The sequence below is a fragment of the Hylobates moloch genome, unplaced genomic scaffold, assembly GCF_009828535.3.
Source record: "Hylobates moloch isolate HMO894 unplaced genomic scaffold, HMol_V3 SCAFFOLD_11, whole genome shotgun sequence".
Lineage (NCBI taxonomy): Eukaryota > Metazoa > Chordata > Mammalia > Primates > Hylobatidae > Hylobates > Hylobates moloch.
Genome location: NW_026652286.1, coordinates 84,674,947 through 84,695,652, shown reverse-complemented (window position 1 = coordinate 84,695,652; position 20,706 = coordinate 84,674,947). Strand labels below are relative to the sequence as shown.

The 20,706-nt window shown below is 41.2% G+C and overlaps 2 protein-coding genes across 8 annotated transcripts; one reads left to right on the top strand and one right to left on the bottom strand.

The window, feature by feature from the left end:
- Positions 1 to 140: 140 nt before the first annotated feature.
- Positions 141 to 11,285, bottom strand: NKAPD1 (NKAP domain containing 1). Of its 5 annotated transcripts, none has more exons than XM_032167387.2 (6): positions 11,111 to 11,285; positions 9,831 to 9,907; positions 6,683 to 6,783; positions 4,429 to 4,578; positions 2,965 to 3,018; positions 141 to 2,527 (listed from the first exon to the last, which is right to left on the bottom strand). In XM_032167387.2, exons 2-6 carry the CDS (start codon positions 9,897 to 9,899, stop codon positions 2,023 to 2,025), a joined length of 879 nt encoding a protein of 292 aa, XP_032023278.1. In that variant the 5' UTR covers positions 9,900 to 9,907; positions 11,111 to 11,285; the 3' UTR covers positions 141 to 2,022. The 5 variants fall into 5 exon arrangements, with proteins under 5 accessions (XP_032023278.1, XP_032023274.1, XP_032023275.1 ...); XM_032167383.2 differs by having other exon boundaries at positions 141 to 2,530; positions 11,111 to 11,251; XM_032167384.2 differs by lacking the exon at positions 11,111 to 11,285 and adding an exon at positions 10,552 to 10,903 and having other exon boundaries at positions 141 to 2,530.
- On the top strand, positions 10,941 to 17,692 carry PIH1D2 (PIH1 domain containing 2). 3 transcript variants are annotated; one of them, XM_058446312.1, is made up of 7 exons: positions 10,941 to 11,055; positions 11,649 to 11,765; positions 12,346 to 12,553; positions 13,752 to 13,875; positions 14,230 to 14,475; positions 14,813 to 15,078; positions 17,485 to 17,692. In XM_058446312.1, exons 3-7 carry the CDS (start codon positions 12,377 to 12,379, stop codon positions 17,617 to 17,619), a joined length of 948 nt encoding a protein of 315 aa, XP_058302295.1. In that variant the 5' UTR covers positions 10,941 to 11,055; positions 11,649 to 11,765; positions 12,346 to 12,376; the 3' UTR covers positions 17,620 to 17,692. The 3 variants fall into 3 exon arrangements, with proteins under 3 accessions (XP_058302295.1, XP_058302294.1, XP_032023273.1); XM_058446311.1 differs by lacking the exon at positions 10,941 to 11,055 and adding an exon at positions 11,185 to 11,489; XM_032167382.2 differs by lacking the exons at positions 10,941 to 11,055; positions 11,649 to 11,765 and adding an exon at positions 11,185 to 11,489.
- Positions 17,693 to 20,706: the final 3,014 nt, after the last annotated feature.

The window sequence follows — 20,706 nt, the reverse complement described above, 5'->3', positions numbered from 1 at the left end:
AACACTAGAAATAAATGTTCCATGGCCAGTAGTGCAAATGGGGGATTGTAGGTTTTGAAAAACTACCCTAAGCCATATTAAGGGGGTTGGAAGAACCATCAAAGCCTAAGGCATAGAAGAAAATTTGGGGTTAAGAAAGATGAAGAACAAAAAACAGCTTTATTGCTTATACATGACCAAGAAAAGGTAAACATGGCAAAAAAAAAAAAAAAAAAGGCAAGATGTGTATTCCTTGCGAAAGAACAAGCCTGTAACTTGGGAGGAAGGGAAGGTCAGGACCCAAACACAGCCAATTTCCTGGAGATGGCCTGTTCTACTGGCACCTTTTCCTGAGTCTATGCTTAAAACCTTTCAGGTACTTTCAGGGCACAGAAACAATGCATGCTAAAAAATACATGGCCAAACTCCTTCCAACAAAGATTTAACTTGCTCCAGGAACAAAATAATTGCTTTAGGTTAAGAGGTAGTAATTACAGACTATTCCTCTCCCTTTAGGCCCCCACTAATCCCAAAAATAAAAATACACACCATGGAACATTGACAATTGAGTACCAAAGTATTAAAATTTCAAATAAATATCCCAAAAGGTAGCACCTGCTCATAGTTAAGGGATAGGGCACCTCTGTCCAACTATGTATTTTAAGACCACTTTATTAGAAATCTGTCCCATAAAGAGAACAAATTTAGCAGTTAGAACTAAAATTACCAACTCATGGAATGTCATCATAGTTGTATCTACTGCTGGTGTCTTATACTGTCATGCTACTGTGAAGTAATTCCATATTACACATCAGGAAAGTAAGGCCAGGAAGGTGAACTTACCTGCTCTGGGCCTCCTCATAACCAATGAGTGGCAGAACCAAGACCAGAAGTCTGAGTTTTCAAGCTTTTTACTCAGCCCATTAAGTGACAACCAGGAAAAAATATGTCACTTGATCTTTCTTCCCATAGTGAAAAAATGCACTTGTGTTCTGCCAGCCTTCTTTCAGTGATATTTTGGTTTCTTAAGAATTAACATACTAAGGATCACAGTATAGCAAAGGGAAATAATGTGGTCTCTGCTTGGTGCTTTAATCCAAAGGCAGACTGGGAAGTAGTGGATATGTCCCTGAGAAGCCTGTTTCATTTTGGAAATAATTCAACTTAGTTTCAGGGAAAACCTAAACTTCATTAACAGATTTAGAAATGAACAAGACGACATTTAAATGGCAGTTACTGCCCTGAATCCAGAGTACCATTAGACAACATGATTATTTCCTAATTCTTCCCCATTTGGTGCAGGATTATCTATGACAACTGAAGAAATAATTTGAACACAAGCCCATTTAGGCAAATATACAGCAATGGAACTAGAAAACCATTTACTATCCAATTACCATGTTTAGGCGTACACTAAGTATAGCTATAGGCCCCGTCCAGCAGGGAAATTTGCAAAAACTCTAGTCCCTTCTAATAAGTTGTCTATGGATGTTATCATGAAGGGAAAAGTTTGTTCTTAGGCCCATGTCCTGATTAAGTAAACCGGACCACACCTGTGGGGTCAAAATATAGAAGGATCAAAGCACCAAGGCTAAAGACTTGTCAGTTGTGACACCTGCTATATAAACAGAGAGCAATATAGTGTTGCCTTGTCATACCATCCTACATGGCATTAGTTCCAATCCACCTCTTGATCCCAGCCCTTGATTTCCCCAAATTCAATATTCCGATTGGTGTACCCAGGTCACTATTGGATCCAGCTTTCTGGGTCCCTTTAATTTGCTGTATATGCACTCTACACTAAACATAATTAATTGCAAAAAAAAATCTCTTCAAGAAACCTTCATACCAAATTCCCTTTTAACAAGAAAAGGGGATCAAGCTTAACGCCAAAAGAGAAGACAAGAAGTCTGTCAGAACATACAGATGGCACAAGACAGCTCTGACCTCAGACCCCGTGCTGAACAAGAGTCACTGGCAAAACCACCAGGAGTAAGAACTGTAAATATCCACAGTCATGTGGAAAACAAAAGTGTTTCCCATTTAGTCATCCTCGGAGCTCTCAGCAGACCTTTCATCTGTAGCTACTTTCCAATTAGTGCGTTTGTTTGTCCTCTCCTGTATTTCATTGTTGGCTACAGAGGTATGGACTTTTTTCTCTCTCTTTTTCCTTTTGGTTTTCTTAGTGTCTCTTTCCTCACTTTCCTCAGAACTGCTGGATGCTGAATCATCTGAATGTGAAGTGTTACTTTCTGCCTCTAAGAATAAAGCAGGTTTTTTGAGAGACTTTTTCCTGGATTTTTTCTTGCGTTTATGTGGTTGTTTCCTTTTCCTTGTACCAGAAGCCCCAGTTTCTTCTGAGAACTCACTCGAGGAATCTGCTGTTATATCTGTGGCTTCCTTTTTGCTTTTCTTCTGTTTTTTGTGTGACCTTTTTTTCTGCTTTTTTTTGTGGGATTTCTTTGACTTCTTGTGTTTGCGGGACTCATGGGTAGATGACTTTACCTGGGGAGATGTTTTCTTCCCGTTGGTAATATCTTGCTGATCACTACTAATAAAAAAGTAAAAAATAGAAGCTTTTATGTAAAAAAAAAAAAAAAAGCATATTATTTTAATATTTTGCATTCTAGATAAAAAAATTGAGGTTAACATCTGAATTTTAAATAAGCACTTTAACATATACTTTAACACTTTACTATTCTCATTGAGTTTTTGTTTCCTTGTTTTCAAAATGAAGATAAAAATTCTAAGCTGCCATACTGAGTTACTGTATGGAATACTATATATAAAAACCAAAATGCTTACAGACATGCCAAACATCAACCAGAGAATGGGAAAAAAGGGATCACCTCCTAACTAAATCACCTATTGTTTCTCTAGCTACATTTTTGATGGCAAGTATATTCTTTGTAAAAGTTAGGAAATCAATTTATAATACAGATTTTATACCATCTTAGTTTCTTTCAGTAAGCCTATTTTCCTTACCTGTCTGTTTCAAATTCTTCAGGGTATAGCTCTTTATAACCACTGTGACCCCATCTGTAATATGACACATCACATGTATTGTTAAAGCAATGCATACATTTTTGGAAATTAAAGCAACATTAGAAAGACTTTGGAGTACATGCATACACAAACATAAACACAAAATAGAGATATGGTAGAACCAAGCCCACATTATAGCTCAGTAACAGCTACATTTCCTGTACTGTACACTATCACTTCAGACATACAAGATTCTTTTGTCCATTTGTAAGAGAACTTGCCACTGCTTTCCTTAAGAAACACTAAAAAACTCTTACACTCTGCTCTTTAGCTGTGAAGCACTTTTCCCAAAACACTTAATAATATCATGCTGTCTACATGGGGACAATTTTTTTTTTTTGAGATGGAGTCTCACTCCGTTGCCCAGGCTGGAGTGCAGTGGCGCGATCTCAGCTCACTGCAACCTTCGCCTCCCGATTTCAAGTGATTCTCCTGCCTCAGCCTCCCGAGTAGCTGGGACTACAGGCACATGCCACCATGCCTGGCTAATTTTTGTATTTTTAGTAGAGATGGGGTTTCATTATGTTGGCCAGGCTGGCCTCAAACTCCTGACCTCACGATCTGCCCACTTCAGCCTCCTAAAGTGCTGGGATTACAAGCATGAGCCACCGCGTCCAGCCTTATTATTATTTTCTTTTTTTCTTGAGACAGAGTCTCACTCCGTTGCCAGGCTGGAGTGCAGTGGTGCAATCTCAGCTCAACTGCAACCTCCACATCCTGGTTTCAAGCGATTCTCCTGCCTCAGCCTCCCGGGTAGCTGGGACTACAGGAATATGCCAATTTTTTGTATTTTTAGTAGAGATGGGGTTTTACCATGTTGGCTAGGATGGTCTCAATCTCTTGACCTCATGATCCTCCCGCCTCAGCCTCTCAATATACTGGGATTACAGGCATAAGCCACTGCATCTGGCCTATTTTTTTTAAATAACAACTTTATTGAAGTATAATTCACATATCATGGAATTCAAAGTGTAGTGCCTCCAGCCCAGGGCAATCACTAATCTACCTTCTGTCTCTATGGAATTGCCTACCACATAAATGGAATCATACAGTTATGTATGGACATAGTACATAAATAGAATCATAACAATATGTGGTCTTTTGTGACTTGGCTTCTTTCTTCTCACTTAGCATAATGTTTTCAAGGTTTATCCACATTGTAACATGTATCTGTACTTCATTTCTTTTACTGCCAAATAATATTCCATTGTATGGATATATCACATTTTGTTTACCCATTCATCAGTTGACAGACATTTGGATTACTTGGCCATTATTTTTTAGGGCCATTATTAATAATGCTGGTATGAGCTTTTGTACACAAGTTTTTTGTGGGGACAATTAATTTTGATAAGTACACATTTTCAGGCCAAATATTAATGCTCACAGGAATTAATCACAAACCTGTCTGGCATGTTTGCTTCATAATCATAGAACTTTTTGTTCCAGGATTTAGCCTTAAGAAAATCATCTTCCAGTGTCCCAGAAATTTCATTCTTTGGCCTCCAATAGTCTCTTTGACTTTCTTCATCAAAACCATCACTGCGCATCCGGCTAAAAGAGAAAGCAGAAGAACTTTCAGATGTAAAAGCAATCTGTGAGTTTACTTTATGGAACATCATGCACAAAACTCATGGAACAAGCTGAGGGGGAAGGAAACAACATGATACTGTTTAAAAAAAAAAAAAGAAAAGAAAAGGTAAAGACATTATCTGCTCCTCTCTATACATTTGTAAAGTCCAATGGAAGAAATCTGACCAGGCCTAGTGTAATGGCTCATGTCTGTAATCCCAGCACTTTGATTATCTGTTCCTCTCTGTACATTTGTAAAGTCCAGTGGAAAAAAATCTGACCAGGCCAGGTGCAGTGGCTCATGCCTGTAATCCTAGCACTTTGGGAGGCCAGGGCGAGTGGATCACTTGAGGTCAGGAGTACAAGACCAGCCTGGGGGACATGGTGAAACCCTGTCTCTGCTAAAAATACAAAAAAAGTAGTCAGGTGTGGTGGCACACGCCTATAGTCCCAGCTACTTGGGAGGCTGAGGCAGGAAAACTGCCTGAACTCGGGGAGGCAGAGGTTGCAGTGAGCCCAGATCATGCCATTGTACTCTAGCCTGGGCAACAGAGTGAGACTCTATCTCAGGAAAAAAAAAAAAAAAGAAAAAGAAAATCTGACCATTAGTACCCATCCTATTGCAGAGCATAGAGAGATGAAATCAACTCTGGACTGTGTCATGTGATAGTTCACTCACTGATTCTCAACTAGGAGGGCATGCAAAGAGGGAAGCAGGACATAATCATAGCTAGGGACACTTCAAACTACCCTAGAGATTCTGAAATATACTTCCCTCTGTGCAAACCAGCAACTTACTATAGAGAGGTCCCAATAACAGTGGGAACAAGGTCTAACCCATAGGAATAATGGAGTAGGAAAAAAGTTGAGAACCACTGATCCAGCTTCTGTTTACCATTTCTACTAACTAGCCAGTAAAATGTTAATCAGTTATCAAAAATTTTTAAGGGGCCAAGCCCAGTGGCTCACGCCTGTAATCTCAGCACTTTGGGAGGCCAAGGTGGGTGGACCACTTTGAGCTCAGGAGTTCAAGACCAGCCTGGCCAACATGGTGAAACCCTGTCTCTACTAAAAATACAAAAATTAGCGGGTGTGGTGGCAGGTGCCTGTAATCCCAGCTGATTGGGAGGCTGAGGCAGAAGAACTGCCTGAATCCAGGAGGCAGAGGTTGCAGTGAGCCAAGACCACACCATTGCACTCCAGCCTCGGTAACAAAAGCGAAACTCCGTCTCAAAAAAAAAAAAAAAAAATTGTAAGGGCCTCCTATGTACCAGGCACTGGTCTAGCTGGCAGGAATATAGCAGCAAATGAGAAAATCACAAGCCCTGCTCCTAAAGAGTTTAAGCATTTCTTATATATGTAGCTCTTACACTTACAAGCATATAAGGATGTTCCCAATTATTCAAGCATTCCTAGGCCTCTCCACAAGGAAAAGACAACTAAGCCTGCATAATCCTTCATATTTACACTCAAGCTATTAAGGTAATGTGAAAAGGCTGTTGATCTGGTGAAGCGGGTGAATAGACAGGGTGAAGAAAAGTCTGGGGCCAGGCAAGCGGCTCATGCTTATAATCCCAACACTGGGAGGTTGAGGTGGGAGGACTGCATGAGCCCAGGATTCTATACCAGCCCGGGGAATACAGCAAGACACCACCTCTACAAAAAAAAAAAAAATAGCTAGGCATAGTGGCATGCACCTGCACTTCCAGCTACAAAAAGAACGGCCTGAAAGAATGAAAGATTAATAGAGAAAGGAATGACTGATCAGCTTAGTGACCACAAGATTCCAGTAGAAAATCTTCAGTTAAAAGCTATCAGGTAAGGTTAGAATCCACAGAACCCTACACATTCATAATTGTTCAGGTAGAATTTTTTAACTCTCCATTGTAAATAAGTACAAAGAGCGGGGCCATATGCATCACAGCCATTATCTTTATGTCTAGGTCTAGATTTACGAAAGAGGGAAGGCTTAAGGACTCACAGAACTGAATTAATCTATCCTTAACACACCAAAGTATTTTTAAACAAAAGTTGATGATTCTGAAAAAGATGAGAATTATTTTAGTTCTCAGAGCTGCAACTTCACCTTGAACTGCTGGGTAGCATTTTCCTTTTGGTCCCCCGGTAAGCATCTTCCATCTGTTTTTCCAGTTCTCTTATTTTCCACATATCTGATTCCTCCTGAATCTAGAATTTTTAAAAAGGAAATAAAAATAAGTTACTAAAAATAACTTTACATTACAGAAAAGTAACTAACTGGCCGGGTGCGGTGGCTCACACCTGCAATCCCAGCACTTTGGGAGGCCAAAGCAGGCAGATCATGAGGTCAAGAGTTTGACACCAGCCTGACCAACATGGTGAAACCCCGTCTCTAATAAAAATACAAAAACTAGCCGGGCGTGGTAGCATGCACCTGTAATCCCAGCTACTCAGGAGGCTGAGGCAGAAGAATCGCTTGAACCCCGGAGGCAGAGGTTGCAGTGAGCCGAGATTGTGCCACTGCACTCCAGCCTGGGCAATGGGGTGAGACTCCGTATTAAAAAAAAAAAAAAAAAGTAACTAACTGAAAATACAATCTGACTAATTATTGGGCTACAGACTGGGCTATGATCAGGAACCTGGAAAACAAATTGGTTTCTCTAGGAAGTGGCTGAACAGGCCAATCCAGTAAATCTCAAATATGTGGAATTCTTCCCCAATAGAATTTTTAAACCCCTGCATAGACAAACATCACCTTTATCAATTTTACAATTATGCTGCGATTAGCAAATGATGATGCCACATTTCCAAAATGCAATGTGATTTTAATTATATAATCTCAATTGAACCTTAAGCAATCTCATGAGGAAAATAAAGCAGCCACCATTATTACATTTTACTGTAAAGAAACAAAAGCTCAGAGATTTTAACAAAGTCAAAAAACTAGTAAGGACAGGTCTTTCAACTTCCTACTAAGCTAAATCTCTTCTGGTAACATTATAATTTCTGTCAAAAATAAAATAAAATAAAGTAATCAGTATGGCTGTTAGAGAATTTCTTGAAAAGCAGAATGTGATTACCCAAAGAACAAGAACACATTTTATTTCTAAGTCTTCCTGCATAATTTCATTAGATCTGTGCTAGATTTATCTTTTTCTAGCTACCACTTTAAATCTAAGCGTACTATATAACTAGGGGCAGGTTAACATAATTGCATAGGCAGCTTGGGTAACAGTTTTACCCTTGCCCATAATTTTAAAAATCAGGTGATATGATCATAATAATATGATCAAACCAAAAGTACTACAGTTTACTGAAGAAAACTAAACCAAGGGCCTTGGCCCTCTTTTCATTATATGTGCTCTCCTAGGTGACCTCATCTACTCTCATGACCTCTTATCATCAAACTATACATCAATAATCCTGAAACCCTAGGCCGGGCGCGGTGGCTCACGCTTGTAATCCTAGCACTTTGGGAGGCCGAGGCGGGCGGATCACGAGGTCAGGAGATCGAGACCATGGTGAAACCCCGTCTCTACTAAAAATACAAAAAAATTAGCCGGGCGTGGTGGCGGGCGCCTGTAGTCCCAGCTACTCGGAGAGGCTGAGGCAGGAGAATGGAGTGAACCCGGGAGGCGGAGCTTGCAGGGAGCCAAGATTGCACCACTGCACTCCAGCCTGGGTGACAGAGCGAGACTCCATCTCAAAAAAAAAAAAATAAATAATAATAATAATAATAATCCTGAAACCTTTATGTCCAGCCCCAACTTTTCTCCTCTACTCCAAGTCTGAATTTTCAACTGTTTGGACATCCTATAAGCACCTCACCATCAACATGGTGAAAACCAAACTAATTACCTTTCCTATCATAACTGTCCCCTTTTTTGTTCTTTACCTCAGTTAACAGAATCATCATCATTTACCCAGTCTCATAGGTGGTTACACAGTCGACCTTGAAAAACAGGAATCTCAACTGTGCAGATCCACTTATGCTCAGATTTTCTTCCACCTCTGCCACCCGTAAGATAGCAAAACAAAGCCGGGCGCGGTGGCTCACGCTTGTAGTCCCAGCTACTCGGAGAGGCTGAGGCAGGAGAATGGCGTGAACCCGGGAGGCGGAGCTTGCAGTGAGCCGAGATTGCGCCACTGCACTCCAGCCTGGCTCACAAAAAAAAAAAAAAAAAAAAAGATAGCAAAACAAGCCCCTCTTCTTCCTCCTCAGCCTACTCAATGTGATTTTCTTAATAAAATGTTCTTTTCTCTAGCTACTTTACTATAAGAATACAGTATATAATACATGTAACATAAAAAATATGTGTTAATCCACTGTTTATGTTATCACCATGGCTTTCAGTAAGTAGTAGGCTATTGGCACTTAAATTTTGAGGGAGTAAAAAGTTATATATGGATTTTCGACTATGCAGGGGATTGATGCCCCTAGCCCCTGCATTGTTCAAGGGTCAACTGAATTAGATTCCATTCTTATCATTATAATCTAATTAGCCACCAACTTCTTTGGATTCTATCTCCTAAATTCCACTTCTTCATCCCTGCTGCCACTAATTTCATGCGAACTCTCATCATCTCTCACCTGTAATACTGCAATTGCCTCCTAATTACTCTCCCTACTGTTTCTCCCCATCTGATTCATTCCCTACCCAGCCGACAAACCATCTTTCTAAAATATAACTATGATCATGCCACACCCTGTTTAAAAACATCTGATGGCTTCTTTATTGCCTAGAGGAAAAAGTCTCAGCTCCAAACATCACAATCTAACTCTAATTACCACTGAGGCCTCATCTTCTGCCACTATCCCCTACTTTCTGGATAAATTTCTTGCCATGCCCCAAGTTACTAATGCTCTTTCTCGTTGCCATATTAATGCATGATGCTCTCTATCCAGACTGATCTTTCATACCTGGTAAATGTATACCTATTCAAGAATCACTTCAAAGATCAGCAGCTCAAATACCACTAATTCTGTAAAATCTTTTCTAATTCCCCAGGGTAGATTTTATTATTTCCTCCTTAGTGCTCCAAAGCACTTTGCAAATATCTCTGTTATACAGTACTTATCAAACTGTATTATAATTATCTATTTTACTCATCATTTTATTTCCTACTTTGTATGGAAGCTTCCAAAAACTAGATGACAAGAATATTCTTTCTATCTCCCAGTTGTGCCAAAATAATGCTTGGCACACTGCTTGCCTTCAGTAAGCGTTGAGGAGTAACCAGGTTGTACCTCCCACCTTATTGTGAGCATCTGTGTGCCGGATGACATTCCTCAGGAGGACTTTCCCCAGTGGAATCCGGGACATTCTTCAATCTGAAATGAATCAACAAATAACGTTTAGTAATAATTTCTGTTATTACTTTATCTTTTCTTAAATTTTATAAAGAAGCATGAGGTACAGGAAAGATCACTGAACTAGAAGTCAGAGATCCTAAAGAATAGTTTTCCCTTTACCGTTAAAAGAGGGAAATGCCTAAACACACTAATGTGAGATGAAAGGAGATAATGTACATTAAATTTCTCTGAAAATGCACAAAACTACATAAAATTAAGTGCTTTCATGAGCACCATTTTAATCCTAATAACTATTTTTTATATGAGGCAAGTATCTCCATCCCTATTTTGTAGATGAAGTTCCCTTAAAGCTGTAACGCCCCAAGCCACATAGTCCCAGGCAAATGATGTATGTCACTGTCTAGATTAAAAATCAAACCTCCAGTCCCAATAGTAGTTTGCACTGAAGCAAATACGTAGATTTGAGAGTGTCAGGAACCACAGGTGTCAACAGTAACAGAAACTGATGACTCAAAACATCAAATGCAAAGATGTCCTAAATTTCTCCATTTGGGGGCATTTTATTTCCTACTTGGTACGGAAGCTTCCAAAAACTAGATGACAAGAATATTTTCGTGTGTAGCTAGCAGGAGCTTTGTGCAACCACCCCAACGCTCACTCACCCCTTGATCCTGAGGAAATCAGGCATCTTGTTAGTGAGACGAAGAACCACTCCATTACAAGATCTCCTCCGACCCAGGAAGCCAAGGAGTCAGGGCTCAAAGGCAGCTCTGCAGCTTCACCCGAGTCCTTCGTGAAAACGCAGCCTTCCCACTGGTTATTCTGCCCTCACCTGTGGCCCAGGCCACTGCCGCCTTTCCCCCAGCCCCAGATCGACAGGCAGGTCTCTCTCCCGGACTGAGGCCGGAGGCTGAGCAGGCGCGGAATTCGGACAGCCCGGTTGACCCGGGCATTCCCCGCTCACGCTCCTCTGGGACGAACCCCGGGGGTAAGTTTCACTCCCCAGAAAGGACGGGAACGCTTTGGATGGCTACGGCCTTCGGTTGGGCCCCAGGAAGTATCTAGGGGGCCTGAAGCGGGGGTTGAGGTTTCCAAGTGGAAGACAGAGGAAATATCCCCATCTTTGTCACCGGGATCCCTGTTCCCCAGCGGCCTCGGAGCTCCCGGTAACCTTCCCTCCAAACGCCCTCCCCACACAAATACACACAAACACACCCATACCGTGCGCCGCAGCCTCGCGTGGCAGGGGGTAGGGGGGAAGAAGCGGTTTGGGAGAAAAAGGAGGAGACTTCCTTTTCAGGCCGGAAGTCGTGCTCCTGAGAAATCGTCCCACCAACAGGCAGCCCAGAGAGTCCCACAAGGGAGGGTTTTCAGGACACTCCAGAGGTTGACGGGTGCAGAAGGGAGGCGGGCGCTTTCCTGGAAGAGAAGTGGGTCAGGCCCAACTGAAAAGCAAGCCTGGCACCAGAAGGGGGACATTCCGGAACTAGATATGAAGAGACTTTTCTGCCTGAAGCTTCCCGGACCCAATTAGATGTTGTACCCAGGCTGGTTACCCTGGTAACAGGCGTCGCGATTTGTCAAGGAACTGAGAGAAGAGGTGGGTTTGCCAACCTATAGAATGATTACTTGTTAGAAATGAGAGAAGAAGTGGGTTTGCACACCTATGGAATGATTACCCGTTAGTTAAGTTTCCCATTTAGCGTAACCCTTAACAGTAGTTGAAGAATCTAAACCTCCTCTTTTCCTCATTCTAAAGATGCTGTGGGACACGTCTCCAATGGGAGAAGAGGCTAAGGAGAGTTATCTGAAGACGTAGAGAGTGTCCCAGCCTCTCTATTAGCTTACTTAATCTCGCAAGAACCCTATGATAGAGGTATTATCGTCTTCATTTTGAACAGAACAAATAGGAGGAATATATATATATATATATATATATATATATACACACACACACACACATACACACACACACACACATATACATTAATTGCTCAAGGTCATACAGCTAGTGAGAGACAGAACTAAGACCGGAATCTAGGCATTCTGGTTCGCAAGTCTATGCTTTGAATTACTAAACTATACTGAGGATTAAAGAAGTCTCATGTGGCCCTCACCCCACACACACCTCTGGCAATTTCAGAACTGGGGAGCCACCAGTCAGGTGTTGGAACAAGAAGATCAGGAAACCCAGACTTAAAATGATCACTCTGACTTGTCAGGGTCCAAGTAGAAGTAAGGCCTTATCTTATAGGACAATGTGAGAATTTAGGAAGAGGTACTAGATAATTAAAGAATAAGGAAAACATAAAGTGGTGCTGATCCACAACCTTTTAGACACAAATGCTAAGTCCTAACTTCACCAAAACAATTCCTGGCCCATTCCACCTCCCCAAAACAGAAATGAATCAATAATTACACAGACAGTTTTCTTCTGAAGTTATGTCTTTCCACAGGCTTAAGAAAATTATTTACCACTCATCAGTCATGGAGACATCCTCAAAGGGTCTGCTTACCCAAGTTACTCAATTTTGGAACCTCCTAGATGATCTAGCTGAAAGTGACCCTGAGGGCTATGAGAAGTTTATTCAGCAGCAGCTGAAAGAAGGGAAACAGCTCTGTGCTGCCCCAGAACCACAGCTTTGTCTACAGACCAGGATTTTGGTATGTCGAGTTGGTGCCACAGATGGGGAGGTCTTGAATGAAATGATCCCAGAATAACCAGAGAATACTTTACACTTAGGTATTGCTATTTTTTTTTTTTTTTTTTTTGAGACAGTCTTGCTCTGTTACCCAGGCTGAAGTGCAATGGCGTGGTCTTGGCTTACTGCAACCTCTGCCTCCCAGATTTAAGCGATTCTCCTGCCTCAGCCTCCCAAGTAGCTGGGATTACAGGTGTGTACTACCATGCCCGGCTAATTTTTGTATTATTAGTAGAGACGGGGTTTCACCATGTTGGCCAGGCTGGTCTTGAACTCCTGACCTCAGGTGATCCACCCGACTCAGCCTCCCAAAGTGCTGGGATTACAGGCATGAGCCACCGCACCTGGCAAACTTTTTTTTTTTTTTTTTTGAGATAGGGTCTTGCTGGCTCTGTCGCTCAAGCTGCAGTGCAGTGGCACAATCGCAGCTCACAATCACAGCTCATTGCAGCCCCAGCGATCCTCCCACCTCAGCCTCCCAAGTAGCTGGGATCACAGGTGGGCACCACCACACCCGGCTAACTTTTAAATTATTTTTGTAGAGACAGGGTCTCCCTATGTTTCCCAGGCTAATCTCGAACTCCTAGGCCTCAAGCGACCCTCCTACCTTGGCCTCTCAAAGTACTAGGGTAACATACGTGAGCCGTCACCCCAGTCTGGATTCCTGATTAAAAGCCAGCAGCCTTGGGGAAATCAAGTAACAACAGTATAATCAAAGGCAGTTTTAATACATGAAATGACTTACTTGGAGCCTAAAATTCTTTCATTCCTGTGGTGAGTGGCTTTTAGGATATTATTTTTAAAATGTTTTTGTTTTTGTTTTTTTGAGATGGAGTTTCACTCTCGTCACTCAGGCTGGAGTGCAATGGCACAATCTTGGCTCACTGCAACCTCCGCCTCCTAGGTTCAAGCTATTCTCCTGCCTCAGCCTCCCGAGTAGCTGGGATTACAGGTATCCACCACCACACCTGGCTAATTTTTGTATTTTTCGTAGAAACAGGGTTTCACCATGTTGGCCAGGCTGGTCTCAAATTCCTGACCTCAGGTGATCCGGCCGCCTTGGCCCCCCAAAGTGCTGGGATTACAGGCGTGAGCCACCATGCCCGGCCTAAATGGTTTTAAACTAGGTTTTGAGATATGCAAAATTATTTGCTTTCCAGAAACCAAAAGAAAAAATACTTTTTATCAACCTGTGTCGGTGGACAAGGATCCCAGCTCCCCAGTCAACCACTCATCCAGTACCTCTAACTGTTGGCAAACCAGAAGATACAACTGAGACATCAGGTACAAATAATTAAGGGAGAGAAAGCACATTGTAAAAATTTTATTAGGAATGACAAGATTTTACTTGGTTGAGAGCATTTCAAGTAAAATTCTTTATTTGGTGATAATATAATTACAATTAGTGTACCTTTATGCAAATTTAATACTGTTTGACTTTTGTAATAAGATGAGCTGTTTTAACCCATGTAAAAGTGCCAAGAAATGTCATAATTGCTGTAGCACTACTGTGATTACCTCTGAAAAATACAGGAATATTCTCTAGCTTTATCAGGAATATGGTTTAATATATTGCCTGACAGTATCATTAGTGCAACAATTTGTCTTCATTTCATACCCTTTCAATTACACACACAGATGCTTACACAGTCATTGATGTTGCCTACAATCCTGATGTTCTTCAGGCAGCAGAAAAGGACCAAGTGAAAAAAAATCAGTTAATTCAGATGGCCATGAAATGCATTGAGGAGAAATTCCAGTTCACCCTCTCACAATCTTACCATATTACCAAATTTCGAATAAAAGGAAGCATTCAAAGAATGAAACAAAATCTGATGGGAATCCAAACTGATTCCATAGATTTAAGAGAAAAAATGAGAAGGGGTAAGTTGATGATTGTAAATGGAAAATTAAACTGCTTTAGGATGTTTTTGGATCCTGTATATATTTTGCAAACTAGAAATCTCTATTTTAAAAGGTGAGAAATTTAAGATAGAAAAATGCAAATATTAAATATTAGAAATATCATATCCTTGATTTTTAAATCCTGAAAATTTTTCAATCAAATTCTTTGTTTAAGATTCTTTTGGCTTAAGATTCCCAAACTAATTTAACTGCAGCCTTATCTGCCATCTCTACTAACACCACATATATTACAGCTCATAGTATTTTATGTTGTAGATTTATTGTTTATCTCCCCTCCACCCTTTTTTTCATAAAGAACTAACTCTTGGACAGATACGAAGCAGTACTATGAGCAATCCAGATCACTTTCCTCGACTGTTACTGCCAAAAGACCAAGTTTCAGGCAAAGCAGTGTGTCTGATAGAAGAGATTTCCAGTACTGAAATCCAGGTGGAGATGAAGATGCCAGCCTATGAACTAAAAATTGTGCATGATCACAATGAGAAACCTCTGAAAATTGAGTTGAAAGTTGAATTACCTGGTATTAATTCTGTCTCTCTCTGTGACCTTAGTGTTTCTGAGGTAAGTTGAATAGATAACACTGTAAATTTCTATTGGCCAGCATTCACTATATTATGCCATAGTAACAAACTACATAATTTCAGGGGCTTACAATGATTTGCTCAGGTTACCCGGTGAAGGAGCAATTCCCTTCTGAGATGTGCCATTCACATCTCAGCAAAGGGAAAATAGAAATGATCAAACCATGCAATGGATCGTAATACTTCTACTCAGACATGACACTTCATGATATCACTTCTACTCACACTCCATTGGCCAAAGTAAGTCACAAGGCCAATTCTACGTCAGTAGGACTGAGAAGTGTATTCTCACAAGTCACAGGAAGTCATATGGCAGGGATGTACTATCCTCTTACAGAAGAGCAAATAGTTAGAGTCAATCCTACAGTCTACCAGTCTACACTCTTGGTTGCAAATGTTTGCTTCTCTCTAGAAGGAAAACACCTCCAATCCCAGTATCAGAGTCCAAAGGACAGAATTTTGCTTTCTCTTCCTCTTGAACCATGGACTAAGACGTGTAAAAAACGCTATGTACTCCCTCAGTCCCATCCGTCATGCAGTGTGAAATGGGGAGAAGATAACCATAATTAACCATCTCAATTCAGAAATGAGAAAAATAAGAGGCACACCGCAGTTACTGGTGCACAGCAATTCTGAAATCCTAGTAGGCAGACATTGTGAGGGCTCCTTTTCTGGAAGTAGAGGATGTTCTTACTTAGGTTCCTTGAGAAAGTTCTGTAATTACCTAGCTCCCCACTTCCATTGTTTTCCACGACCTTTAGCTTCAGTCTTCAGGAGGATGTTTTCTTTTTTTTCCCTTTCCCACTATCCACCTTGGCCGCATCTGAAGAGTATTGGAGAATGTGCCATTTTTATATGCTAAGTAGCCTTTTCAGCCTGGTTCCTGCTCATGGAATCTTGGGGCTCAAAGGATTGTTTTAAATTTTGAAGTAAGTTTCTTTTAGTCCAGGCTGGTAGCATTTTGATTCCAGTCAGTGATACCCATAATTCCTTTTTAGACATTGCCCATATTTCATGACTTACCTGTCTCTTTAGACTTAATTGCTGTCATTTTAGCCAAATGTAAGGATTTACTGAAGTCCACCTTAATACATTCAGAGGTTTTGGCCAGGTACGGTGACTCACGCCTGTAATTCTAGGACTTTGGGAGGCCGAGGTGGGGTGGATTGCCTGAGCTCAGGGGTTCGAGACCAGCCTGGGCAACATGGTGAAACCCTATCTCTACTAAAATACAAAAAAAAAATTAGCCGGGCGTGGTGGTGGGCGCCTGTAGTCCCAGCTATTCGGGAGGCTGAGGCAGGAGAACCGGGAGGTGGAAGTTGCAGTGAGCTGAGATCCCGCCACTGCACTCCAGCCCGGGCAACAGAGTGAGACTCCGTCTCCAAAAAAAAAAAAAAAAAAAAAAAATTCAGAGGTTTTAACAAAGAGCATAAAGATTTAATCTTTGCCTCTATATTGCCTTAATCAGCTTGGTTGATAAAAGTAATTTCTCAATTTTATCCCTTACTTGCTGAAAATAAAAATTAGTTCCACTTTTCAGTCATTGAGTCTTGGAATCTTGGGGCTCTATAAAGTTCCTTTTAGTTTTTGTTTTGTTTTGTTTTTGAGACAGAGTCTCACTCTATTGCCCAGGCTGGAGTGCAGTGGCACCATCTCGCTTACTGCAACCTCTGTCTCCCACGTTAAAGCGATTCTCCTGCCTCAGCCTCCTGAGTAGCTGGGATTACAGGCATGTGCCACCAAGCCTGGCTAATTTTTGTATTTTTAGTAGAGACGGGGTTTTGCCTTGTTGCCCAGGTTGGTCTCGAACTCCTGGCCTCAAGTGATCCATCCGCCCTCGGCCTCCCAAAGTGCTGGGATTGCAGGTGTGAGCCACCACACTCAGCCAATTCCCTTTTAATTTGACTTGCAAAATGGTCCATTCTAAGCTCATCTTTCTTGTAATACCCTGTTAAATGTAGTGAACAGAACCAATACATTACCAACCATCTATTTTCCTACTTCTTCACCTAAAGCCACAAATCAACTAGGCACAGAGTATTTGTCATCCAAATTACTGTGATAGTTTCACTAAAGCCTTCATCATTATGAAACATGGATCACTACCTTTCCAGGCTTCAATAAGTTTCCTTGCTGTTTGCTGGTCAGCCACATAATTTAGGATGGCAACACTCTACTGTGGTACTGTATCAGTTAACATGTGATGAAGTGAGCAGCAGTAACCACCTTAAAACCTAAGGGATTTACAACAGTAATTTTTGGCTCATTCCAAGTCACATGGCAACAAATGGGATCTTTTTATGGGAAAGGAGTGAATAACTGGGAACAATAAGTTAGTATTGCAAATTTTAAGCAGGAAATAAATCTCTTGGTTTATTATTCTTAGGATGATTTATTGATTGAAGTATCTGAGAAGTACAGATTACATCTGAATCTTCCAAAACTTATTGATACTGAAATGACCACAGCAAAATTTATCAAAGAAAAATCCACGCTAATCATCACAATGCCTTTGGTGTAAAAGAAGAGCATCATATGTTTTGGGTTTTCAGTGCTAAAGTCATGTGAATTAAAGGACCTTCATTTTGGCTAAAGAGGTAGTAGTTTATCTTAAACACCAATTCCATTATTTTCTAAGTTCATTTTGACTGAGATTTTCTCTTCACCTGTTATGTCATATATATATATATGTATTTTTTAAATATATATATATATTTTTTTTTTTTTTTTTTTTTTTTTGAGACTGAGTTTCGCTCTTGTTGCCCAGGCTGGAGTGCAATGGCACGATCTCAGCTCACTGCAACCTCCGCCTCACAGGCTCAAGTGATTCTCCTGCCTCAGCCTCCCGTGTAGCTGGGATTACAGGCATGCACCACCACGCCTGGCTATTTTTTTTGTATTTTAGTAGAGACGGGGTTTTGCCATGTTGACTAGGCTGGTCTCAAACTCCTGACCTCAGGTGATCCACCTGCCTCGGCCTCCCAAAGTGCTGGGATTACAGGCATGAGACACCACGCCTGGTCACGTCTTATATTTTTTAACTCACTTCTTCTCAAATAAACATCAACCAGAATTAAAAACTATTGCTATGACACACTTGTTTTAAACATATCTTAAGTAACTTATAATTTGGGAAAATTTTAATTGTTTCCAAGTAACAAGTGAGAACTCTTGGTTTACTGCTTGAAGAAGTCTCTAGTAAATTTTTCTATCCGGAAGAAATTCCAGACTATGCAAGAGGTTTTTTATTACCAGGGTGGGCTATATCAGTGAGTCTCCTCCAACAATAAAAATACAGGGCCAAATATAATATTCAAGCCTATTTAACCTCTGTACTTCATTGAGACTGAGTCTCGCTGCATTGCCCAGGCTGGAGTGCAGTGACACAATCTCAGCTCACTGCAACCTTCGCCTCCCAGGTTCAAGCCATCCTCCTGTCTCAGCCTCCTTAGTAGCTGGGACCACAGGCATGTGCCACCATGCCTGGCTAGTTTTGCATTTTTAGTCGAGAAAGGGTTTCACCATGTTGGCCAGGCTGGTCTCGAACTCCTGACCTCAAGCGATCCATCTGCCTCAGCCTCGCAAAGTGCTGGGATTACAGACGTGAGCCACGGCGCTCAGCCCCTAACCTCTGTACTTCAGTTAAACAACTCTGCCAGGACACTCAGCTGCCGGCCAGACATTTTAGTATCAGATATAGACTTGTCGATAGATTGGATACAATGACATAGTAACAGCAAACAAAATATATCTTTTTTTTTTTTTTTTTTTGAGACAGAATCTTGCTCTGTTGCCCAAGCTGGAATGCAGTGGTGCAATCTTAGCTCACTGAAACCTCCACCTCCTGGGTTCAAGCGTTTCTCCCGCCTCAGCCTCCCAAGTAGCTGGGATTACAGGCACCCGCAACCGCCCCTAGCTAATTTTTGTATACTTAGTAGAGAGGGTTTCTCCATGTTGGCCAGGCTGGTTTCGAACTGACCTCAGGTGATCCGCCTGCCTTGGCCTCCCAAAGTGCTGAGATTACAGGCATAAGCCACCACGCCCGGCCTACAAGATATATCTCATATTTGAACAAAAAAAGTAGTTGACATTGGGACAAGTGCTTTTCCCCTAAAGAAATGATCAGAAGTACAAAAGTGATATACTTTCAACTATCATCCATCCCTTCTAAGCTCTGAAATACAAAGGTACCAACTATCCAATTTATACATCAAGTAAGCTATATGCAGACTTTAAACATCTGTTAATTATCTTTTCTAGATACAAGTTTCCTTTAATTATCCTTGTAATAAAGTTTCTAGTTCAACATACAGGCCAAAGTTCTTACTAATTTTAAAACTTTTTAACTATAGAAAGTAATGTTATATAACAGAAATAACTGATACATGACATTTAAAAGCAAATATAATTTTTTTTTTTTTTTGACGGAGTCTCGCTCTGTCACCCAGGCTAGAGTGCAGTGGCGCAATCTTGGCTCACTGCAACCTCTGCCCCCTACCCCTGCCCCATCTCAGGTTCAAGTGATTCTCCTGCCTCAGCCTCCCCAGTAGCTGGGATTACAGGTGCCTGCCACCACACCTGGCTAAATTTTGCATTTTTAGTAGATACTGGGTCTCATCATGTTGGCCAGGCTGGTCTTAAACTCCTGAACTCAAGTGATCTGCCCGCCTTGGCCCCCCAAAAGTGTTGGGATTACAGGCGTGAGCCACTGGGCCTGGCCTAAAAGCAAATATAATTTTCTTAAGCCTGGTCTGGATTTTTGTTTTTTTTCCTTGCCTCAAATCTCCTTTTTGAAGGCCTGGCCTGGATTTAAATTCTACTAGCAACAGGATAATTTATCTCCTGAAAAATTTCTGGAACTGCATCATGTCCTAAAATTAACAAACCTATTCTCACCCCTCAAAAAAACTGAGTGCCTTCACCTTAACTTTACTCCTACAAAATCACTACCAAAATGTATTTCCTAAAAACTCCTAACCACATAGGATTGAATCTCTACCCTTGGACTCAGCACTTAGATGCTATTTACATCAGTATCTGTGTTTGTATACTCATTAAAATGCACATCAAGACCTAATAAAGTGGTAAAATTTACATTCTAGTTATTTTCCAAAATATTCTCACTCATTTTACATTAATAAAAACAGCTCTACCTTCTCCTCCCTACAAAAAACAAAATGGGGCCCAGTAAGGGCATTAACTGATAATGAACTATGGACTGGTTTAAATTGGAATCTTACTAAGATTCCTTTTTCTCAAAATTAGAAATTTGGAGGCTGGGCAGGGTGGCTCAGCTGTAATCCCAGCCCTTTGGGAGGCCGAAGTGGGCAGATCACAAGGTCAGGAGATAGAGACCATCCTGGCTAACACGGTGAAACCCTGTCTCTAATAAAAATACAAAAAATTAGCTGGGCGTGGTAGCGGGCACCTGTAATCTCAGCTACTCGGGAGACTGAAGCAGGAGAATCACTTGTACCCAGGGGACAGATGTTGCAGTGGGCTGATATCGCGCCACTGGACTCCAGCCTGGGCGACACAGTGAGACTCCGTCTCAAAAAATAAATAAATAAATAAATAAATAAATAAATAAATAAATAAATAAATAAAT

What these genes read in the sequence shown, in the direction of transcription:
- NKAPD1 (XM_032167383.2), bottom strand. Translation starts at nt 9,899, where the DNA reads ATGTCCCGGATTCCACTGGGGAAAGTCCTCCTGAGGAATGTCATCCGG. An exon ending in ACACAGATGCTCACAATAAG is followed by an intron (nt 6,784 to 9,830) that starts GTGGGAGGTACA and finishes TAAAAATTCTAG; the next exon opens with ATTCAGGAGGAATCAGATAT. An exon ending in ATGCTACCCAGCAGTTCAAG is followed by an intron (nt 4,579 to 6,682) that starts GTGAAGTTGCAG and finishes TTTCTCTTTTAG; the next exon opens with CCGGATGCGCAGTGATGGTT.
- PIH1D2 (XM_058446312.1), top strand. Translation starts at nt 12,377, where the DNA reads ATGGAGACATCCTCAAAGGGTCTGCTTACCCAAGTTACTCAATTTTGG. An exon ending in AGATACAACTGAGACATCAG is followed by an intron (nt 13,876 to 14,229) that starts GTACAAATAATT and finishes TTACACACACAG; the next exon opens with ATGCTTACACAGTCATTGAT. An exon ending in GTGACCTTAGTGTTTCTGAG is followed by an intron (nt 15,079 to 17,484) that starts GTAAGTTGAATA and finishes TATTATTCTTAG; the next exon opens with GATGATTTATTGATTGAAGT.